Source organism: Dermacentor variabilis, unplaced genomic scaffold (genome assembly GCF_050947875.1).
Source record: "Dermacentor variabilis isolate Ectoservices unplaced genomic scaffold, ASM5094787v1 scaffold_12, whole genome shotgun sequence".
Taxonomy (NCBI): Eukaryota; Metazoa; Arthropoda; class Arachnida; order Ixodida; family Ixodidae; genus Dermacentor; species Dermacentor variabilis.
The window spans coordinates 27,813,620-27,836,866 of NW_027460280.1; the positions used below are offsets into that span (position 1 = coordinate 27,813,620).

The 23,247-nt window shown below is 45.2% G+C and overlaps 1 protein-coding gene across 1 annotated transcript in view; it reads left to right on the forward strand.

Annotated features, from left to right (window-relative positions):
* Positions 1–4,589: 4,589 nt before the first annotated feature.
* Positions 4,590–23,247, forward strand: part of LOC142566031 (MICOS complex subunit MIC60-1-like) — a 111,176-nt gene continuing 92,518 nt past the window's right edge. The window contains exons 1-3 of the mRNA XM_075676728.1: positions 4,590–4,681; positions 5,095–5,165; positions 16,646–16,813. Coding sequence (XP_075532843.1) covers positions 4,592–4,681; positions 5,095–5,165; positions 16,646–16,813 — 329 coding nt within the window. The 5' untranslated portion in view covers positions 4,590–4,591. The remainder of the gene's footprint in view (positions 4,682–5,094; positions 5,166–16,645; positions 16,814–23,247) is intronic.

Below are 23,247 nucleotides of genomic sequence, written 5' to 3' on the forward strand. Positions count from 1 at the left end.
CTCAAGCTTTTTCATGGAGGCCGCTTGAAATAACTTTTGCCTGGGCCGCCATTTTTTTTTTTGCTAGATTTACTAGCCATACAGGCTAAGTACATGATAGAAATGTCCGAAAACTTCATTAAATCGAAACTCAAGATCAAGAAAGGGGCTGAGAGATGGAATAGCACACTGTGGTATAAAGGTTATAAACAGGGATAAGGTGCCTCAGAAAGGCTGGCCGAGGCCTTTGACGAAGATAGGTCCTCCTATCGAAACGAAACGTTGGCCAGCCTTTGAGGCACCTTATCCCTGTTTATAACCTTTATACCACAGTTAAATCTAAACTGTGTCACAAGGTTACTTTGTTAAATCGCGAAAAATAAATGCACTGTTTTCAATGCAACTAAGACAGGGATATGAAAATGTTTGTTACATCACGAATTTGATTAAATCGAGGTTTGTTACATAGCGGGTTTGCTGTACTGCATTTTAAATAATGATTAGGCCAGTATTTATAAAATACTGGCCTAATGAAAGAAATCTGGGCAAGGTATATGATGTCAGAGTAAAAATTTTAGCTTGCGCCGCGGAAACCATAACTTACGAAAAGTTTATATGCTTGTTCCAAGATAAGTTATTGCTTAGTAATTATTATGCCAAAATATTTATGGTTTGATACCTTCTGCAAAGGGGATGATTGCATACCGAGTTGTAAAACTGTATGCTGCCATTGTCATTAACTCCTAATGCCAACAAGTTTATCTGTGCAGCAGTGCACAAATTTTATTCGAAGTTCAGTCATTAGGCATTTCAAGTCATTAAATATGCTTGCGTGACAACACAGGTATGAGTAACATAGCCCTGCACTTATGCATAGGTGCCAACTATGGGAGCCCCCTTCGAAATTTACCAAGGAAAGAGGGGGGGGGGGGCAGAGCCCCCCCCCCACCTAAAGCATCATTACCAGAGTTCTGTCACCCATGTCACTTGAGGTTTCTTTTGAGTTTCCTCTACCTTTTCACTTAAGATTTTGTAGTGGCTAAAAGCTTACTGCATCATTGTTGGTGCGGACGTGCATGGCTTTTAATTCATACTTTTCCTTTATTTCTGCAAATCCCAACAATAGGAGGACAAGTGCATTAGAAGCACCAGCAACAGCAACCTCATCCATAATTTCTCACTTCAACATTTTTTTGTATGTCCACTATAAACACCATGCACAGACATAATATATTTTACAAAATATTACCGCCCAAGCACTCCGTACAGATGGTAAACCAGCGAAGCTCATCTCTGGGTTAATCCAGACGGTTGATTAAACGACGGCTTGATAGGCTGCCAGATCCTTGGTACGCAGTTGCTGCTTGCGCTCGGCTGCACAAGCCTGTTCTTGTGCCCAAGCTGCAGCATTCGGCATGGCGCAGACGAGCTTGTTCCCGGTTCTGCTTGCGGCGTTGCTGATCGAAAGCTGCCTGCTTCTCAGGAGTACGTACGACGCATGACTTAGCCATTTAGGAGCCTGAGAGAAACTGCTGTGCATGCGCTCGGCTGTGACAGACGGCAACGATGTCACTACTGGCGCAGCCAATCGCATGCCTCTCTTTCTATTTTTCACTCATGCGCATAGGGTTGCGTCGGAGGAGTTTTCGACATACAGGCGACAGACGGACGAATCGGTTAGCCATATACAGTTTCGCTGTAATATACACAGGACAAAGTTTGTTATATATTTGAAGAGATGGAGGTAGCCAACTAAAAATTATTTCTAATGGATGGTCTGGATGGTATGGATGGTCTATGCTTAGAGAATGAATATGTTGCTGTATGTCCACTTCGCTTCAAATTGCTTTGCGTGCTTTTTTGACCTCGAATAAAACCTGCAGACTTCAGCGACCCCTTAGGCAGAGTCGTTTACCAACAGCATGTGAAATGCGCGTGTGAATGATATCAGTCTCAGTATTGATTCTCTTTCCAGTAAGCTCTTCTAATAATTTACAACATCTATAAGGGATGGAAACATTGCCACTTGCATGCAGACATCATAAATATACATGATTCACTCAGTAACTGAAATGAGGCCAAGCCGGATTCACTTGAAATCAGACTCAATAGGAGTCATGAGCAGCAGCACTTATACTCGCAGCAAAAGAAAAAAAAAAGGCTGCTGTTTCGGCGGAAAGGTGAAGCAGTATTAGTTATAGCAAAGTATAAGACAATTACATGAAGGAAGATTATACCACTGACAGATGCCAGATTCTCAGTAGTGCGAGAGAACTTGGACTGTGAAACTGAACTGTCTCCTACTACAAAGCCTTGGTAAGTAGTCGCATAAGGCTGTCACTTTAGTGAACAATTCTTTGAGGTCACACAGTTTCTTTAAGTGCAACTGTTATTAAAGGTAATATATATTATATATACATGGGGTTCGGAAAGCTAGTCAGGCCCCAGCCCCTCCATAGGAAAATGAAAACTTTCCACCTATGTGCTTATGTAACTGATCTAATATGACTCCTGACCATGGATCCTGTTAACCAGCCAGTGCCACATGGTGTATTCTTACTTTAATCCTAGTGAAAGCTGTCTACCAACAACATTCACTACAATTGGCTGATACAACAGAAACAGATGGATCAGCTTGACTGTGACAAGAAGTGACAATATATTGGGCTCCAAAATTGGGCCGTCAACCACAATAACATGTGGGCTCCAAGACCAGTCCGGTATCTGATGTCGCACTTCTGAAACTGAACAGGGTACTGTAAAGTGGATTTATTGTTGTTCCACAGGGCTACAGGTGGAAAACTCATTTACATTATAAAACTTGTTTGTATGTAAGCAGTATCTATCACTAGCATGAGAAATGCTCATCCTAGTAATATATTTTTTTGCTAACACAATGTTTGCTCTAAAGTATAAATCCCATGCAAGTGACCTTGTGCGCAATGGCAACAGGCAACACGATGGACACGGCTGTCGTGTTCGCTTGTCACCTAGCAGTTGTACCCCACATGGACGACTTTGCGTGTTTTGTTAATGCGTGTTTTGTTAAATTTGTCTTTTACTGTAAAGAGCAGCATAAAATATTTCTTAGACTTGCAGTAGGTCCTTATTCTTGCACATATAAAAATTGGTCATTTGCTCATTCCGTGCGACAATTGGTACTACTTGACTGATGTACATTTAGTTCCAACATTGCACTATTCGCTAGTCGCTCATAGCACTTCCGGGCGACGAGTGATCTGCTTGCACGACGGCCGGTTTAGTTGCTCAAAACTGTCACTCATCACCGCCACGCACAAAATCACTCTTGAGGGGTGTGGGCTTAAAGAAATCCGCTAACTGAAACATTTAGGGTTTTCTCAAAACATGCAACAGTCAGCCGAACAAAAGTGTCTAGGGCCAGAAAGCCATGTTATTTATGTGTGCTGTGGACGTGCCCACACATTAAACCAGCCCCACTGCTTCAGTCAATTGAGGTACATAGTCAGGGCACAGTCTTTACAGGGATCAAGATCAGACCACAGACTCCAGTGCGTGCTTTGAGCTAGCCGTTAGTAAACTCAATACATCTGTCACCATAACCTGCTTACCTGGCGCCACGTATGAAGAAACATGAGTGTGATGATGTGGCTAGATATTTTGACATTACTAGCCGACAATGCTACTCCAGGTTGCAGGCAACTTGTCCTGCTTGCAGTCTGGTGCAGCCAACTATGCTACATTCAATTAGTTTTTCTGCATTTTGGATCATGAGTGCCGTTGCAGAGGATAATTAAACAAATTTTATTTGTTTCCATTTCTCACCCCCTGGTAATAAAATAGCACGATACTCGTGCATTACACAAATTCAAGAAAACAAAGAGCTTCCTTCACCACCTGCGAAATGATAGCAGCACGTGATGTACCAACAACGATTGCTTGCAGTTTCACGAAAGGTAGCACAACACACTGGGTAACTATAGTTCTTAATGGTCACACATTTTTGGCACTTGCTGAAACTGAGGCAGTGTCTGCACGCGAAACAGAAGATGAGCAGCCATAATTGAGGTTTTAAGACATACTCTGGCCTGCATTAAGAAAAAAGAAGCGCCTATGCGGGAACATCAATCACCGCAAGAAAAGAGAAGAATCGCACCTTGGTAGGATTAATCCACGTGAAACAGAGAGAGGCTTCAGGCTTTGTAACTGGAGCGATGCAGAGAACGAAGAGCCCACATTGCCAGCAGGACGCACTGTGACGAATGATCGCAAGCTGGCGGTGGCCCCTTTGGTCACCGCTGTGAAGGTACGGCCAACACCAACCTTTGCAATGTTACCTAAAATAAAAAATAAGCAGCTGTTTGTTCAACTATTATTTCAACGCGAAAAGGAACTTACTCAAAAGCGAAGGCAGCATTCGCGCACCTACAACGCACGCCATACTTGCGTGTTGTGCGGCCTTTGCAAGCGTCGGTGATCAGCGTATTCAATTTGTAATAACATGTTCTACAGCTTTATATATATATTTTTTTGCTTTCAGGATGTTATTGTTGCATTACTTGTATATTGTATAAGAAACAAATATTATATATACAGCGTTGTTTATATTCATGCACGTTCGTACGCAACCCGCATGCGAATTCGGCCTACTGTTTTCTCGGGACTGGCGGCCGGCAAAATGTGGCGATCTACACGAAAGGTTTCTCAACGATATTCTCTGCTGGTAAGCATTTACTGCCGCTCATCACAAAAAGTTGACAATGAGCTACACGACTTAATGTGCTTTTATGCCTGACGGCTTGTTCTCGCCTATTTTGAAAGTTTTAAGGCATGTAAAACACGAGGTAACCCTAATTCTTGAGTACGCACTCAAGGTTACATTAGTGTCATATTTGAATAGGTATGAAGGGCACTGGTTTTAAGAGTTCCTTTTCATTGACAGGTAAACGTGCTGAGTGTAATTGGTGCTGTACCGACATGTCATCTAAGCCGTTGCTACTGCTCATTCTGCATTTGATAAGTTGTTTGAGAATTATGGCTCGAACTTTCCGCAAGCTAAGCGATTTGTACTTTCTTGTAGCCGGAGGGGCGATGTCTGCTGCCAAACGATGTAATGGTGACTGCAATATGTTTCAGTTCACCGGCAGACAACAAAAATCCAGACCTCCCGCTCAGAGCCGTCGGCAGTCAACCAGCTCCTCTGCAAGGTTGTAACTCTTAGTTGCTCCTCACATTTTTCCTTGATGAAACGTGTTGGCTTATGCATGTTAGTATGTCACGGCAGCTCAGCTTGCACCGCGACTTCCGAGATTTCAAAAATTTGAATTCAAATGAGTGACAAAAAAAAGAACGAGCGACTCTTGTTTGCCTTAATGTGACCAAGAAACCCGTACGGGCTCCGAAACGTGCTTGTTCACCTTGGCTTGGTCAGTTACCGTAGCGTCTTCATTGAAAGTAGTTTTGTGCTGCGGGTTCTAGAGTAGAGAGAGAGAGAGGTATAGAAATTAAGAGGAGGTAGCGAAGTTAAGCATTAAGTCCGGTTTGCTACCCTGCAATGGGGAAACTGGATTTTGTTCTCGTGTAGTTTATGGTACTGTGCAGAAGAGCCTTTCGAAATTGTTACGTTTGAGTTTTACAAAGCTTAATTTTACAAATTCCTGATTTTACTCATTCGGGCCTCCATAATGAAGTATAAATTTTGCATTGAACTTCATGTTACAAAGCTTAAATAGATAAACAAAATAAATATATGAAGAGAACGATGTAGATAAGTTCATCTGTGCAGTAGCGTGAAGCTGCAGTAAATATGAAATACAGCCAACTAAATTGGCTGATAGCAAGATCCTGTATTCTGGGTCGAAGAATGCTTTGCATTCTTCGAGCCAGTTTTTGCGAATGTATCTTGTCCTCGCCATTTTTATGGGCCAATCTTGGAGATAGTGCTCCAAATTTATGTGCTACTTGGGCCTCTTGTTGGCCCCATTAGGCTTTGCCCAGCCATGAGCTTCCAACTAACCTATAAATGGATATTTTGCAATAAAACAAATTCACAGTAACAAAGTGTCATTGATTGGTCTGCAGCCGCTAAAGTGGCATCTCCATCTCACAAATCGTTTGCAGCACTGTGGAAGCTACAGGAGTCCTTAGCGAATAGGAAGGCCAAATGCCCCTCAAGATGTATATGTCTGCGCCGTGTCGTCTGTTCAGTGGCTGCTGAATTTGCTGTACATGACGGGCATGCGTAAAGGCCCCAACATGTCATGTATCACTGTAACATATGTACCAAGCAAAACATTACTTCGAATCCTGCCTTTGATCGGACATTTACGCCCGAAACTATATTTTGCATCACGAGGATATTGCTTATGTACACCTTGTACTTCTGGCAGTGCTGCAAACTACTTGAGATGAAGTATAAGCCCCCTTACCAGGTTGTTTCGCTCCCCTTGGCAGGAACCCTTTGTGTCAGGTTTAGTGGTGAAGAAAGGAACATGCCAGCATTTGCCTTCAAAATTCTGCCAGCAGACAAGTCGCGTGGTCGGGGGCAGCCAGTGGGAAAAAGCTGCCAGCAAACTTCTTGCCCTGCCTGCTCGGCCAGCTGCTGGCAATATTGCCACCTGCCATGTATATGTTTAAATAAATAAATAAATAAACAAAACTGTCCGATGGGCCTTTGGTACAGAAGCTCAATACTGTAACCATTATGCCATGGACGCGTGCATTGACAAATAGAATAGAAAATCCTTAAGAATTACACACATGCAAACCAGCACATAAAGACGCTTGTAATGCTTTCTATTAGATGTCAGCTACAGTTGAGTCTGCTAAATTTTTCTGTGCTTCTGATTTCTGTGTTCGTTGCTACTCATTGCTATATGTGTTGTCTCTACGAGTTGATATTTAATTTGCGTATAAAGCTGAATACTACACACCTTAGAAAGAAAAGAATGAAAACAAATGACTGACATCCTAAGACTGTTTGGTGGTGGTTGCCATAAAGGAACTGGGGATGCACAGACTGCACTTTTAACAAATAAGGAGCCCATAATGCTGCTATTAAAATCAAGGAAATATGACACTTTTCACAATCAAACTTTTTTCCCTCTTGTTGCATTCCAGCATTTATATTGCAAAGAAATTTGTGACACCAATTGTGGTCAAGTTTTTGAGTGGTACACTTCATTTACTTGACATTTGCCCTGGCTTTTTATCCTTGAGTAAAAAGGAAACAATACACTTGTCAATGAATAGCACAAAATTGTAATGTACTTCAAGAGATGTAAATTAAAATAGCATTACTGTAGAGTACAGATAGCACAGTGAATGTCGGTGTACAATTTCTTTTAGAAATCACGCCTGTGTTGGAGATGATTTTTGTAAAATGAAATGTATTTCTGAATCTTCCAAGCGCCCCACTTTGTTGGAATTTCTGCCGTGAATGACAACTTAGTTAGAAGTAATCACAGCTCTGAACTCCTTTGTGACATCAGCAAGCAGGTTGTGATGTCTTTCTTCTCAGATGACACTATTGTCTCAAAAACAACTTCTTTGTAATGTGTTGAACATAATCTTTGTCTGCTATGCTATTGCTTGATGTGTCCTCTTTGTGCGTGCATGCGGAGGGGCTGCCACTGGGAGTCTGCATGGCACACAATACCCTGGGCAAATTGTCAAGCACCAAAGTTGCGTTATAGCACAGTACTTGGTGCATACGGCTCCCAATTGCATTTTGTGGCAAGGGTATGAGTTCTATCACCAGGTAGTAGTGGGCAAAGGGTTGTTTTGCTTTGCCTATATTGAAGCAGAGAATGAGGAGAAGGCCTGACAACACAATGGTGCAGTGACAACAGTGGGAATCAGCATAGTGTAGAGCTCATGTTAGTGCACAGTGCATGCATGCACAGTGAAGTTCTGCAGTGAGAAGGGCCTGATTATGAAAGACAGTACAAACACTAAGGATGGCACACTGTGCAGAGAAATGCATACACCATTCATTGCCATGCTGTAGCAGGTACAATGGACCAGTGCTAAAACTGACTCAATTTGGTGATTGTTGACACAATGTGAAAATGCAAAGTGTTTCCTGTGTGTCCTGTTGATATAACAAAATCCTAGCTGAAAGCATGTCTTCCTGATGCTTTGGCTGAACAGCTTGGTTGTAGCATATTTGGTTATAGCAGAAACGTACAGTTGGTGTTCGCAAGCTCGTGTTTCCTACAAGTCCTGCAGTGGTCCCCTTGTTGGGCTCCACAGTGGGTGGCTGGCATTACTACTGAAATCTAAAATACACTCATAGACAGTTCTTTCTCCAAACTTCCTGATCACCCTCAGAAATGAGAGCGCACCGAAATAGTTTTTTAGGTTTTTTCGGCAACAAGAAAGCAAACTTCCTGTGGTTTCACATAATACATACTGATCAATGAGAAAAGGCAGTGAGGATGATCTCGCCATTCCTCATTTTGAAATGCCTGACTGCAGCTCTTGGTGGAGGCTATAAAGTAACAAAGACGGCAAGCGGGGATCTCCTTTCGGGAACTCCGAGATAAGAAGCATGACAAGCTCTCTAACCTATTGTCATTCGGTAACATCCCAGTTACAGTATCACCCCACCGTGCCATGAACACCACCCGTGGTGTTGTCTCCAATGAGGACTTAATGGAACTGACTGAAAATGAATTATTAGAAGGCTGGACTGAACAGAATGTTATTAATGTTAAAAGAATTAAGATGAGGCGTGAGGGCAAAGAGATTAAACTGAGCACATAATCCTTGCTTTTGGTTCGAGTGTGCTGCCCAAGAGTATTGAGGCAGGTTACGTCAAGATCCGGGTCAGGCCATACGTTCCAAATCCTCTGCGATGCTTCCAATGCCAGCGATGTACAGAGTTCACACAACTGCTGAGGCCAACAGGCATGTGCTAAATGTAGCTCCCATGAACATTCATCCAAAACATGTGAAAACACTCCGCGCTGTGTCAATTGCGATGGCAAACATGCTGCATAGTTGTGATCCTGCCTGTCCTGGAAGAGAGAAAAAGAGATTGTAACAATCAAAGTGTAAGAAAATGCAGTAGAACTTCGTTCATATGTTGTGGAAAAAAAATGCAAGAAAAAACATACCAACCGGGAAAATGGACAATCTGAACAACTAAGAAAATTTGACAAACTTGACTGTTGTTGACATCTATATAATGCAAAGGGTCGTGCTGATTGTGGCGGTGCAGACGCGCTTAGAGCTGGTGGTGCTCCAGTGGCCCGAGACGCGGTCTGTTGTTTTCTGATTGTGTTGGGTTGTAAGAGGGCAACAGGAAACTGAAACGAAATCGAGCTGGTGGGCGATACTGGAAGCTGCCGAAGCAAAGCGAATTGTGATGCCCACATTGCACTGCCTGCAGCAGTGAACAGCGGCATGTTAAGATTGTCGCCTACTAAAGCGTGCAGTACGTTACCATGCAATGGCACTACGCCTCACGCGCTGTAAAACAGATAGGTGAAGATGCTTATCGCAATAGGTCTCACGGCGATAGCCGTGAATGCTGCGTGCGACGACTGACCTTGGCGGAGATTTGCTGCTATTGAAATAAGAATAAGCGCCTCTCGCCTTATTCACATGCGATCTCTAGCGGCCGGAAAATGTATAGCAGTGTGCAGCAGCGAATGGCAGCTCGTTTCGGTTATTGCCTAAAGTCATGTTCACACCGAAGGCGGAGCTGCCAAAGCGGGCAAGCGGAAGGTGAGTAAACCTTTTCGCCAGGTGGGTAAAAGCGGGCGGAAAACAAGGCTTTATCGCTCGCGGAGCGTTTTTTTTTTTCCGTCCGCTGGAGCTCTCTGCTTTGCCGCAGCCAGTCAGAACGCCAGACGACAATGGCGCGGTGATGAGACTGGAACGCGCGGTGAGGACGGATGACTGGTGCTATTACATGGCGCCGCATGCGCCATAAAAACGCTAGATGCTCCACCTCCTCGGCGGCGTGGGCAGTCAGGCAAGCCGTCCGGCTTGAACAGGCGCTTGCACTCACCGCCTCACCGCATTGAAAATCCGCTTTCAGTGTGAATATGCCTTAATAGTGTGTTTTAGTTTTAGCGCTCCGTTCCGCTCAGCAGAGTGATTTAGTTGAGCGTCTTTATGGTACGCTCCGCTCCGAGTTGCCCCGCTAAGCCACAGCGGCTGGCGATTTTCACGTCTTAGTTATACGTTTAGCGTAGCGGACCTTTCGTAGTTGCAGCGCCCTCTGGCCAAATTCAGAGTAATGAAAGAAAATAAAAACACCCACTGATCACTTGTATAAAGTAAAACAAATATATATAACTTATTTGTCCATGAAGCATCTAGACGTGTGCTTGTAGTGCGTTACCGGTCTATTTTTTCCAGTGGAAAATAAAGCGCTGTCTCAGGGAATGCCACGTGATAGCCAGTGAGCTTGCTTTCTGCATGCAATCCCATCCTTTGATGCCAACGCTAGCCAAAGTGCTGCGCAGCACGCTCTGCTCAGGCAGCTTGTAAGCGGACCGTGTTTGTCGCTCCGCTAGCCTGCTTGCGGCTAAGCGGAGGGCATATTCGTGCTTTCGCTCCACTCAGCTGCTGAGGGGTGCGTAAAAAAGCCAAACTAAAACTAGCAGCTGTCAGGAGCGGAAGCGCGAATGCACATGCGCTCTGCTTCGCCGCAGGTAAGCTAGCAGAGCGAGAAACACGGGCTGCTTATCACACCGAAAGCGGAGCGTCTAAGCGGCCAACTGGATATTCAATGCGACGAGGTGGTGAGCTTGCGGGCCTGTTCAGACCGGACGTCTTGCCTGGCTGCCCGTGCCGTCGAGGAGGCGGACCATCTAGTGTTTTCGTGGCACACGTGTCGCCATCTCGTGGCACCAGTCGTCCGTCCACACTGCGCGTGCACCAGTGCCGTCACCGTGCCACCATCGTCTGGCGTTCTGATTGCGTGCAGCAAAGCGGGGCGCTCTGGGGGGCGGAAAAAAATTTGTCTGCGAGCGATCTGGCTTGGCGCCTCGTTGTCCACACGCTTTTACCCGCCTGGTGAGGAGGTTTACCCGCTTTCCGCTTGCCTGCTTTGGCCGCTCCGCCTTCGGTGTGAACGTGCCTTTACAAGCTGCCTGAGCGGGGCGTGGAGCGTCGTTGCCATCTTTCGCTAGTGAGGGTGGTCGATGCACGTGTGTGCATTGAGGCACCTCGCTTGCCTTGCTCTTTCCAAGATGGCTGCCTCCTGTGCCATGTTCTTGACCATGCGGTGCACTTTAACCACGCTTTTATGTTTGTCTTTGCAGCCAAGCCACAAAAGTGATTATGCATACACGAAGGTTAATGTTTGCTAAAGGAAGTTGCAAGTTCACACCCATTTGAAAACCCCGCAGCATTGGAGGATGTGCTGCACACTGTGCAGCACGTTGGCATCAGAAAGGATTGGATTGGATGCGGAATGCAAGCTCACTGGCTATCGCGTGGTGTTCCCCAACACGGCGCTTTATTTTCCACTAGATAAAATGGACTGGTAATGAATTACAAGCACACGTCTAGATACTTCATGGACAAATAATTTAAATATATTTATTTTACTTTATACAAGTGATCAGTGAGTGTTGAATGGACGTACTGAATGCGCCAACATTCTGAATGTTGATGCCAAAAAATAGTGTTTTGTGGAACGTATGAACCGGTCAGAAATGAGCGTCTCTAGTGGATCATTGTTTGTGTTCTCGATTGCGAACGTTGGTGCCGGGAAAACGTACGTAATGGGAATGTATCAACGAGGTTCTACTGTATTTCCTTTAAGTAAACACAAAGGCAGGTTTCATACCTGCCAAAGAATAGCTTTGCTGAAGGGGCGCGTGAGGGGGCAGTGCCACAACAGCAGCTGTCAGGCCCACATGTAGTGAGCCAGCGGTGACGCCATCTGCCCCCTCGGTGGTTACAGCCAGTGCTGCTCCTCCATCCTAGAAGGCACCATCAACCTCTGGGCTGGCGGGATCCAAGGTCTCGTCTTTTGAGGCGAGGCTTTCACAGTAAACCAACTGCTCGCATACCAATATTATTTAATATAAATGCGTTCTTTTAAAAAATGATGGCCCAAAACACAAATGCCAACACCACCCGAGAGTGAAGCAAATACTATGAGCACGCGTTATGAACAAAATATTTTCATGGCGCCAAACGACGGGGAAAATGTGGCGATATGCATTCCTCTCGGCCACCATTGCATATGGCTGCTCATTAGCATAATTCACGCAGATCATCGAACAACAAATTACGGTGCAAAATCTCCGTAATGGCGGCCCAGCGCAACGTCATGCAACGTCAAATTGACGTTTACGAAACGGCCCTTCCTGTGACGCTCCTCATGAGATATTCCTTCAGCCAATCAGCAAGCTGGCATGGCGGCTATCTTGGATCGCCACCACATATTCGTGAAATTGCAGATGTATTGCTCTGGCTTCTGTACGCTACCGCTCACTTTTTTTTGAAACGCTAAAGTCTCAATATAGCTGCCAAGGACCAAGAAAATGCATTAGTCGATAAAATTTGCAGTCCATGTCACATTTTGTAATCTTGATGAAACTGCAAAATTGCATTTTGCAAAACTTCCATTTCCCTGCACAAATTTCATGGCACGTGAGCTCTCCACAGCCAATCATGGCGGATAATGGCGGTCGTGCAGCCGCCAGGCGTGTCGAGAATAGCATCCCATTCATATGGTGGTACAACGACTGCAGTGCCATAGTTCCCTCTAGTAATTATTGTAGGAAACTCTATGACTACAGCTAGGCTAGAAGCCCGTACGAGGCGGCCATTTTTCGAATGCCGATGGCAATATGGTAACACGGATTTAGGGTTGTACTCTATTCTAATGCTCATGCAATTTTTGGACCCGTTTTATTGGAGAAAAAGTGTGCATTAAATTTGAGTAAATACGTTAAGTCACTGGTACGTAAATGCTGACCGAATGAACCGTACAACCACCCTTTTAATATTGCCGAGCTGAGAGCTTCCTTGAGCGTATGCAGGAGCTCTGTCTGCACTGGGAGCTGACAGAATCATGTATGACATGATTAAAAACCTCCACATTGACACACTGATGGCGCTTCTTGCACTTTTTAACTCTGTTTGAGCTGCCAGATACCTTTCTTCCTCATGGAAGAAAGCTATTCCAATTTTGAAACAGGGTAAAGACCCATTCGACGTATCAAGTTATCGCCTGATATCTCTCACAAGCTGCATTTGTAAGCTTTTTGAAAAAAAATGGTAAATCATTGCCTTATAAATTTTTTTAATTGAAAAAAATATTTGACCCTTTTCAGTGCAGTTTCAGAGAAGGTTGGTCCACAACTGATCATCTTTTGTGCATTGAGGGAAATATCCGGCATACGTTTGTTCATAAACAGTTCTTATCGATATTTCTCGATTTGGAAAAGGCATGCAGTAAAACATGGTGCTACGAAATCTTGCGAGACTTGTCGGAAATGGGTATCCGTGGGAATATGCCAAACCTAATAGAAAGCTATTTGTCTAATTGTACCTTCCGTGTCAAAATTACCAATTTATTGTCACGTCCATTTATACAGGAAAATGGTGTACCTCAAGGAGGCGTACTCAGCTGCACATTCTTTATTGTTAAGATGAACACGCTCCGTGCCTCATCGCCACTGGCTTATTTTTTTATTTCGTCTATGTGGACGACATACAAGTAGGCTTTCTTGTAATCTCGCAGTGTGTGAGAAACTGGTACAGCATCGCTAAACAAGCTGTCCAAGTAAGCAGACACAAACAGATTTAAAATCAACCCCCACTAAAGTTCTTGTTACTTTTACAAGAAAAAGAGGCCTGGTTCCAGATCCTTGTGTAGAACTGTGTGGTCAACAAATACGTGTCAACACAGCACAAATTTCTGGGTATTGTGCTTTCTGGGTATTGAGGCTTACTTTCATTCCACACATAAAATATCTTCAAGCAAAATGTCTAAAAACAATCTATCCCTCACATTCTAAAACATTCTATCCCTCACAACATGGGGTAGCGGCAGGAAGTGTTTAATGAATCTTTACAAGAGCCTAATGCAATCACGATTGGACTATGGTGTCGTCGTATATAACTGCCGCCCCGAGCACGCTAAAGATGCCAGATCCTGTCCACCACCTAGGTATCCGCTTAGCCACTGGTGCTTTCAGAACAAGCCCTATTGAAAGCTTATACATAGAATCAAATGAGTGGTAACTCCATCTGCAGAGAACATACATCTGCCTCACATATTTTCTCAAAATACATTCTAATCCTGAACATCTATGTTCTAATACTATTAACGATATGATGTGTGCTACACTTTTTCGTAATTGTACCTCTGTAAGACAGCCTTTCTTGCTGCGTGTGAGGGAGCTTAGCGATGAAATGCGTCTGTCACTCCACGAACATAGCTTAATGCATCCAACCAAGTTGTTACGTTTACGGCACTGCCGCATGAAGGCGCCACCAGTCCGAACTCATCCTGTGCCCTGTGCCTATAATTACCTTTTGCCCTCCTTACCTTTTTGGAGCCTTAATGTGTTTCATAAACAAAACTCGTATTTAACTCCAACCTTTTCCTTAATATTATCACCTCAAAAAAGGAACATTTTTTAAGGTAGCCCGGCAGATACCTTAATGGGTCACTTGCACGGTGCAAGATGGCCAACCACAGCTTTTCAGAGCTCGTCGATTTCAATGCCCTGTGTGGGCGAGCGTTATGTCGAGTCGGAGTCTAAGTCTGAATGAACCCAGGGATGCTTTCAGTCTGGCTGAGCTTAGCTTGATCAAGTGCAGCCTGATGTGAATTTCAGTGAGCCCTACTAGTTTTGTATGTGAAAAGCTTTTACATAAGTAAGGCATAACTTAAAAGTAGACTTGAGTAGTTATGTCTTTCATACCTATGCTCTACTTTGACCCCATTTTGCTGCTTTGATAGCAGGTCATGTCGCATGCAGGGTGTCTACCAACCGGGAAAACTGGGAAAACCTGGAATTCTCAGCGATTTTGAGTAGTCTGGTAAAACTCAGAGAAAACTCAGGGAAAACTTGAGGAATTTGTGCCTCTATCAGGGAAAATTAGCTGTAATTTTATTGAAAGGGTCGAAAGTCGCAGTAACGCTGGCTCGAGTGACAGACAGGAATCGTAATGAATCGTCTTTGACACCCTGTCGTCAGCAGTTGCCAGTGTACAGTCAACGACTAACTTTCCGCATTCCCGATAATTTGGATGGCTTCGCCGCACCACCCATAGAGTCAATATATCAGAACGTCTGAAATTTCGGATGCAAGAACTCCTCGCTGTCCGATTTTCCAGATGTTTTGCTGTGACCGCAGGTCCGAAATGGCATTAATCAAAGCCACCACCACTGCCATTTTGATTACCTCGCTGTCTTGAACCAGTGCTGTCGCACACAGATCCGCTGGCAGCCGTAGCCACCACTGCGGCAAAGCTAGGCTTAGCTGCTTCGAAATTCGCTATGAAGCTTCTTGCCGTTGGGTGCTGTATTTTTTATTGAAAGAATTCGCTGCTGTCAGCAGTAGAATGTACTCCGCCTTTGTGGTCCTTGTGATTGGCTTAGAAGCTTGGAAAGCACGGTGCGTCGCATAATGCTGGTTTGTTACTTGGTGAAGCATGCGCAAAAGTATTGCAGTGAAGCATAACATGCGTGGGAAGGGGCTATTGCCACGGGACACAGTATGCATTCCTTAATTATACACGCATGCACCCAGTATTTCCTGTCACAGTATGAGCACCGATATGCCTAATACGTGTATCGACAGGACTTCAGAGCGTTTTCGAATGTGCCTGTGGCGGTTTGAGCCCCTAAGGGCTGTAAATGAAATGCCTTTATTTTTTCCAACTGACTGATTTTTCGGACGTTTTCGCGGCCCATAGGGAGTTTGAAAACTTGGACGTGGACTGTGCAACTGACCAAGAAGATGCTTCAAATGGTCCGTGGGGCGAACGAGTGGCGAAAGGAGTACAAGACTAGAAAGGACCTACACATTGAGGAATGAACAGGAAAGGAAGCGTGCTGCCGCCGTTTTGAAGGAACTTGAGCTCAAAAAACAAAGTGCTGGCTGATGCCGAGATGCAGATGTCCCTCACCGAAACCAAAATAAACTCTTTAAAGCAGTAAAACACAACACTGAGGTGTCGTGCGTGGGCTGAGAGTGTGTCAGGACACTTGAGGTGGAGTTACGAGCTGTTGAGAGAGAATCTATATTGTGACAAAGTTCGGGCCTCATACCACTGAGCTTGCTATCAGTTGATAGAAATAGCTCATATTCGAAAATATTTGCTTCTGCATGCATCTCCTTTTTATTCGTATTTGAGAATGTCCGACTCCATTTGCAACTTTTTTTGAAGACACTACTTAGTATTCAAATTGGATTAAGTCATTTTTTAAAAAAATTTTTCATATGCTTACTAGAGAGTGACAGCATCGGGCGATATGGTTTCCGCCCGTCTTGACATAAAACATAGTTCTGCATCACTCGGGAAATTTCGCAAAGGCACTGAGAGAAAACCTGGAAAACTCAGGGAATTTGGCAATGTCAACTTAGTAGACACCCTGTGCATGGCTTGGGATTTTGCTGAGACCTGGGAATTGTCACCACTGCAAGAGCATGTGATGTGCAAATGAAAGCTGCAAGTTTTTCATTTTTTGTCTTTTCAGTGGACCAGCCAAAACCATCGCTGTCACAACTGGTGTGGCTACTGTAGGCATTGGTGGGGCTCTTGCCTATGCAAAATTCGATTTGGACTTCAGACACAAACTAGAAAGCAGCCTTCCGTATGGAGACTCCCTTATCGGCAGCATTCTTGGACCGGCTGAAGTACCTGTGTAAGTACTGTGGACGGCGCATGTCACTGGGTTTATTGCATTTGTACTGCACTTTTTTTGCTCTGTTATTATGTAGTGACAGCCAAATCCACAGCAATCACTTGGACATTATTTTTACTTATTTACCTGGAAACAAATGCAAGTTTCACATCTGATTTGGCATTTGTAGAGGTGTAGTATATCATATTTTTCCACTTATAACTCCACCAAAATTTTAAATTTAGCAGTAATGTCGGAATGCAGATTATATGCAAGTTTCGCCTAAAGGAGTGGCTGCACGGCAGCATGGCACGTGCTGCCGTGAAGCCACACCTCAAGGCAATGTTCTCCGCCATTCAAAGTTTCGTTATGTCCAAGGGAACCCCACCTGCCTACTCCTGCATACAGCGATAGCGATAGTGCATGTGGCGCCAGCAAACGAACTTGGATCATGATGAGCTCAATGCTCAATGGCCGTCCTTTACAGCGCAGCAGAAGCTAAAGATTATGCCAAAGAGGGGGGGGGGGGGGGAGGGTACCGAGCTGCTGGCCAAAGGTACGACTTGGACAAGTTGTGCATCCAGAAATGGACTGATGTCGCAAAGATGTGAGCGTTGTTGTATGCAGTTATTTCCGCTGGTTATACAAGATTTTTTTTTTCTGGCTGTTGTAATTTCGGGTGTGGGTTGTATGTGGTGGCTGATTATACTCGAAAAAATACAGTATGTAGCTGGGTTTCCTGCCACAGAAGCCTCCTTGTAATAACCTTTGAGTGCCAAGAACTGTTCTTTATGCAAGGGATGATGGCATTCATTGCCTGCACGTGACAAGGCATTTTCACAACTATTAGTGACTGCTTTCTTTAACCATATTGGGGTCACATTTTTTTTTTTTTCGGAAACTGTGTCCCATAAGGTCGGATTTTTTTTTTTATTTATTGCAAGTTGCGGCAGCACAATACGAATTGTTTATAGAAGTCGCAGGAGGTCCCAGCTCCATTGGGCAGCGATTTGTTCCAAAAAGGTGCGTTTTCTTCGTATGTTCTGACACGTCTGTACATATACATCCATGACAATTTGGGATTTCTTTCCGTTGCTGTACATGTGCAGTAGGCTAGGCTTAGCTAAGCTCACGGTCTGAAAACCACTTCTCGGGGCGCTGGTCGCATTGTGATGCCTAGCACTTCGTCCTTAAGGGCCGCCGCACCATTGTACGGAGCTTCAACCGAGAAGTGATGCAGGATGTTAGTGAAGAAGATGAACATCATCATAACGGCAATGGACTCTTTGAGACACGAGTGTTTTCCATGTGAGAAGGGGATAAGCCGCTCCGACTTCTTCGCCGACTCCAAAGAGTAACACCTTACTGCACTAGTTCTTATTTGCTTGTGAAAAAAATACGACGAGCCTTTGTTAAAGCCAAACAAACCTTAACATCCTAATGAAATGATGTTATAGGTGGAAACTGTTTAGAGGTGTGTGTAGTAGCTTCGACGGGGCGGCCGGATGGAAGACCTACGGCATGAGGCCTAAACGGCCGGGGCGCGCAGCGCCGCAATAAAGAGCCGGATTGCTCAAGTCGGGGACCAGACAAAGAATCCTTTATTCCAGCGAGGGGATACGCAACAGGTGTACTTGCAGTGTTTGGCGCTGAGTGGTGCCCTGACGTAACCGATTCGAAACAGAAACTGGAAGCCGACACAGGTTATTACATCACCTCTCCCTTGAGAGAAAAATGTGCCACTCGCTCTCCTCGCAACAAAGCAAGTCATGAGTTAAAGAAGAACACATGTTAGCACTGTAACACGCGTGTGTGGTGCTGACTTCTTTATACAATAGAAAATGACACCTTTGGCTTCCCTATTTAAGAGAAACACACAACATGAGGACTGAAAATAAAAATGATTGCACTACAGTTTTGAAGAGTACTTGTCTTGGGAAGACAAGGACGAGGTGCACAATTGCACATACAGATCACACATGATAAAAGTTCACTGAGTACAAGCAAATGCAAACATCCGTGTGCCCCCTTGGACAACACTGATGGGTGACTCATTCGCCCTGAGCCTGACTCAGAGACAGCTCTGTGGCTGTCATGAATTGAAGATTGTGTGTATAAGCACTTTACACTCCAAGAATGTTGGGACAGTCACCCCGTGAAGATGCTAAAGACCTAAATAATCTTCAGAACTTTTTGGCATAAGAGACAGATTCGTATGGCGGCTAGTATCGTAGTGATGATGTGTGTACTGCACGTTTACTCTGCAAGAAACGTAAGGTATCCCCTATACCAGTAGGAACTGGAAGAAAAGGTGGGAAACCATCATCAAGGGATGGGTAGTCACTTGAGTGACTCTTTTCAGTTAACGTTTCAAGAAAATCCTGTTCTGCAGGGCATTTCACAAGTTTGTATGCATTCCAACGTTTGCCATTTTCAAGCTTGAAAGTATTGTGACCTACCCTACAGTAAATCTTAAATGGACCTGAGTATTGGAGTGGACTTTCTTGAGCTATGTACTTGGACAAGATCTCCTGAACGAAATTGAGGGCATTTTGTTGTACGACGACGGTCCACGTACATCTTAACACTTTTGGCATAAGAGCCGAATTCGCATGCAACCACTTCCTTAATAGTCTGGAAGCTGTACTCAGTATCCTGATCGCAGACAAACCGTCGTCCTTGCTTTAGCAGTTTCCTAAGCGGTTCTACCAATTCAGCGTACTGCGGGATCAGTTTAGAGTAGTATCGCATGGGACCAAGAAATGAATGCAGCGACTTCTTGTCAGTTGGCTGCAGTGCATCAACAATTGAATTCACTTTGTTTTCCAGAGGTGAAATCTGAACCAATGTCCAAGAAAAGTGAGCTCTGGGGCACTGTATACACACTTTGCATTTAGCTCCATCCCAGTAGCTGAGATTCTGGAAAACACAGTTTGCAGATTTTTATCATGCTCAGCTTGTGTGCGGCCCCAAATCAAAACATCACTTAGGCATCACAAGGTACCTGGACAGTCTTTTAAAACAGATGACATTATTTGCTGAACAGCGGAAGGCCCAGATGCCAATCCGAAGCACACATGATTGAAGCGAAAGAGACCGTCATGAGTGATGAAAGTAGTAAGCTCACGGCTTTTCTCGGACAATAAAACCTGATGATAAGCGGACTGCAAGTCCAACTTACTGAATATAGTAGCACCAGCGAGTCGATGCAACAGTTCATCAGCCCTCGGTAGTGGAAAGGCGTCGATGACAATAGCCTGGTTGGGTTCTCTAAAATCGACACAAAGTCAAATGGAATTGTCCTTCTTCCGAACGATGACGAGCGGAGAAATCCACTCGGACGCTGTGACTCGTTCGATGATATCGGCTGATTCCAGCCGTTGCAGCTCGGTGGAGACTTGCTCACGGAGAACCATAGGTAGAGGACGCAGTTTCGCTGAGGCTGGTTGCACTGAAGCTTGGAGATGAACGTCGTGGATGAAGCCCTTTACAAGTCCCAATTGTCCTGAGAACAGATGGGCGAACTCCAATGGAGCGTTGTGCGGTAGAGACGAAAGCTGAACGCTTGGGTCAGCTGGAGCTCCTGATACTTGTTGACATGTGAGCGAAGACTCTTGAATGTCAATGCCCACAGCTTGAATTGTAAGCACAGACGGGCTGTTGAAGACCTGAAGTTGTTTGTGAACTTGCTGTACGCTTCGTCTGATTTCCTGGGCTTTCTTGAGCGTGAGGGACAATCCTTCGTAGAGTAACCTTTCTCGTATTCTTGCTGATGCAATGCCTTGCAAAATTTGGTCGCGAAGGCACTCGTGCCAAGCGCCGAACGCACAAGCAGGCGCTGGCCTTTGTAGCGCGGTGAAGAAGTCCTGAAAGGTTTCCCCTGGTAGTTGCTTCCTGTGCACCAGGGGATTGGTGCTTTCTTCGTAATGCTGGTCGAAGATGCGAAGAATGTCTTCAAACGTAGATGTCAGGTCCGTTAGCGACGCGAGGTCGTAGTAGAGACGCTGCCCTTCGAAGCCTAAGTTGCTGAGTAAAATGGCTTTCTTCCTCTTGTCTTGTAGTGCCTCGCCCCCAGTTGCCTCGAGAAACGTGCAAAACTAACGTTTCCACGTGAGCCACGGTACTGCAGGAGTACCGGGTAACGGCAGGAAAGGCGGCATGGGGGGTACGAACGCCATTCTGGGCACCGAGAACAAAGGCGGGGGAGTTGCGGTTGACGGAGGAGACGTAGTTGTGGTGTCTTGCATGCCGGTAGCAGGAGTAGGAGCAGAAGTAGAACAGCAAGGGCATGTAGGAAGTAGAGTAAATGGTTTACCTCGTCGCCAGTTTGTAGTAGCTTCGACGGGGCAGCTGGACGGAGGACCTATGGCACAAGGCGTAAACTGCCGGGGTGCGCAGTGCTGCAAAGAAGAGCCGGACTGCTCAAGTCGGGGCCAGACAAAGAATCCTTTATTCCAGCGAGAGGAAACGCAACAGGTGTACTTACAGTGTTTGGCGCTGAGTGGTGCCCTGACGTAACCGATTCGAAACAGAAACTGGAAGCCGACTCAGGATGTTACAATGTGTACCTCCAAACAGTAAAGGGTTTGGACCGACAGACATATTTCATTGGGCGGGCCGGGCTGCCATAGAAGCCCTACCTAGGCCTGAATTTCTTGCTAGTGCTCCACTTCCAATAGAAAGATTACCCAAACGCCTGTCGTACATGCTGTTCTTCTGCGGGTGTATATAGATTTTTCACAGAGTTAGCGAGCACATAACATATAGAAAATGGAGCCACATCCATGTAGATGAACCGAGTGAGGAGGGGAGCTCAGCTTGCTGCATCTGTCTTTGCTTACGGCTTGTTGTGATGCTGCTGGCTGGTTTGCTGTTCGTCTGGCACTTGTTAAGTGCTGTGCAAGGCATGTTTAACCCTTTCGCTGTTGGACCTTTCTGGCCGTGACGCCTTCCCAGTGTCGGCTTGGTTTCAGGGAACGAGCATAACAGGAAATGAACATAGCAATTTATTTTTGATTATGATTGGCATACAAACAACATAGTCAATGCAATATGCACATTTCAGTGTTCTGCAGCTGTTGTTAGTAAACATCATCATCATCATCAGCCTGACTATAACATCCGTTCAACATCCGAATCTGACGATGCGGAACTCACCTCTTCCTCGCATGAGACTGTCCGAGTCTGAATCCGAGCTCGGCTCGTATTCTGAATCAAAATTGAGCCACCGCTCCAATGAGCAGACGAAGGTCCGCGTGCTCAGCCATCCGAAAGTAACCGCGCGCAGGGAGGATGCGCTTTCAGTTGCTCGCACAACGGAGAGAAATGGGACGTTGCGTGATCAAGAAGACAGAGGGAGATGGAAAAAGGCTAAAACAAAGTTCGAAGGGCTTTACGTTTACTGCTGCAAGTCGGAAGCCAGGGTGCGGCGAGAGAGCGAAAGCAGCAATCGAGTCACTCTTTTTGGAGAGGCAACGGCGCGGCGCGTGCCTCTGAACTTGACGCGGCGTAGCAGACACACCAACAGAAGAAAAATAAAAACCTTCAAACCAGCGGAGATGGCAGAACAACCCTTGAACCCATAACCACGCGCGCGACGCATGATACAACGAACGCGGAGCCACTGTGCCACTCAGCAAAGAGAGAGGGGGGAGTGGCAGTCGCACCATACTCTTCAATACATGTATTACACAGGTCGAGGCGAAAATACGAGCTTGTAGAAAGAATCAACAGATGGCGTGACCAGTCCAGGAGCGCCAGCTTTGCGCTGAGGCGCGAAATTTTGAGCGCACGATAGAGAATGTACCGGTACATCAGTGACACTGTGGGGGGGAAGCGCGAAGACGTACCGGTACGTCCGTGACAGCGAAAGGGTTAATGAGTTTCAAAACAGAAAAGGAAGTACCGTGATTGTCGCCACATAGATGAACTAAAGTTCCCTGCGAAGCGCTGCACACGTCATGGTGGTCTTGAATTTTGTCGTTGCCCGGCAGCTTCGCCGGAACTGGACAAGGCCTACAAAGGCATGCACTGCCAACGATCCTCTCAAACTAATAGCCAGATGGAGGCCGCATTGCTTGTGAATGCTGTCACATATGGTAGCGACTTGCCCGTATGCAACCAGTTACATGGCATATTTTAGAGTGTGTCATCAGTGCGCGTGCCCTGGTAACATGTGGATTCCAGAAATGGAAACACTGCTTTAAATTGTTTGTATTTGTGTATCTTGTTGCTTTTTTTTTATCTTGTTTTCTTTGATGTGAAGCTACAATGTAAGAAGTGGCCAAAGGCAAAAGCAACCAGGAGAACTGAAGGGAGGGGACCAAAAGGGATAGCAGAAACACATATGACGAAATGAAACACAAATGAAGAAATGATGAATGGTTTATTTCACATCTGTATGGTCAAAACTGAACTACAGAAGCAGTTTTCTTCATCCTAATGGCTTAATTAGC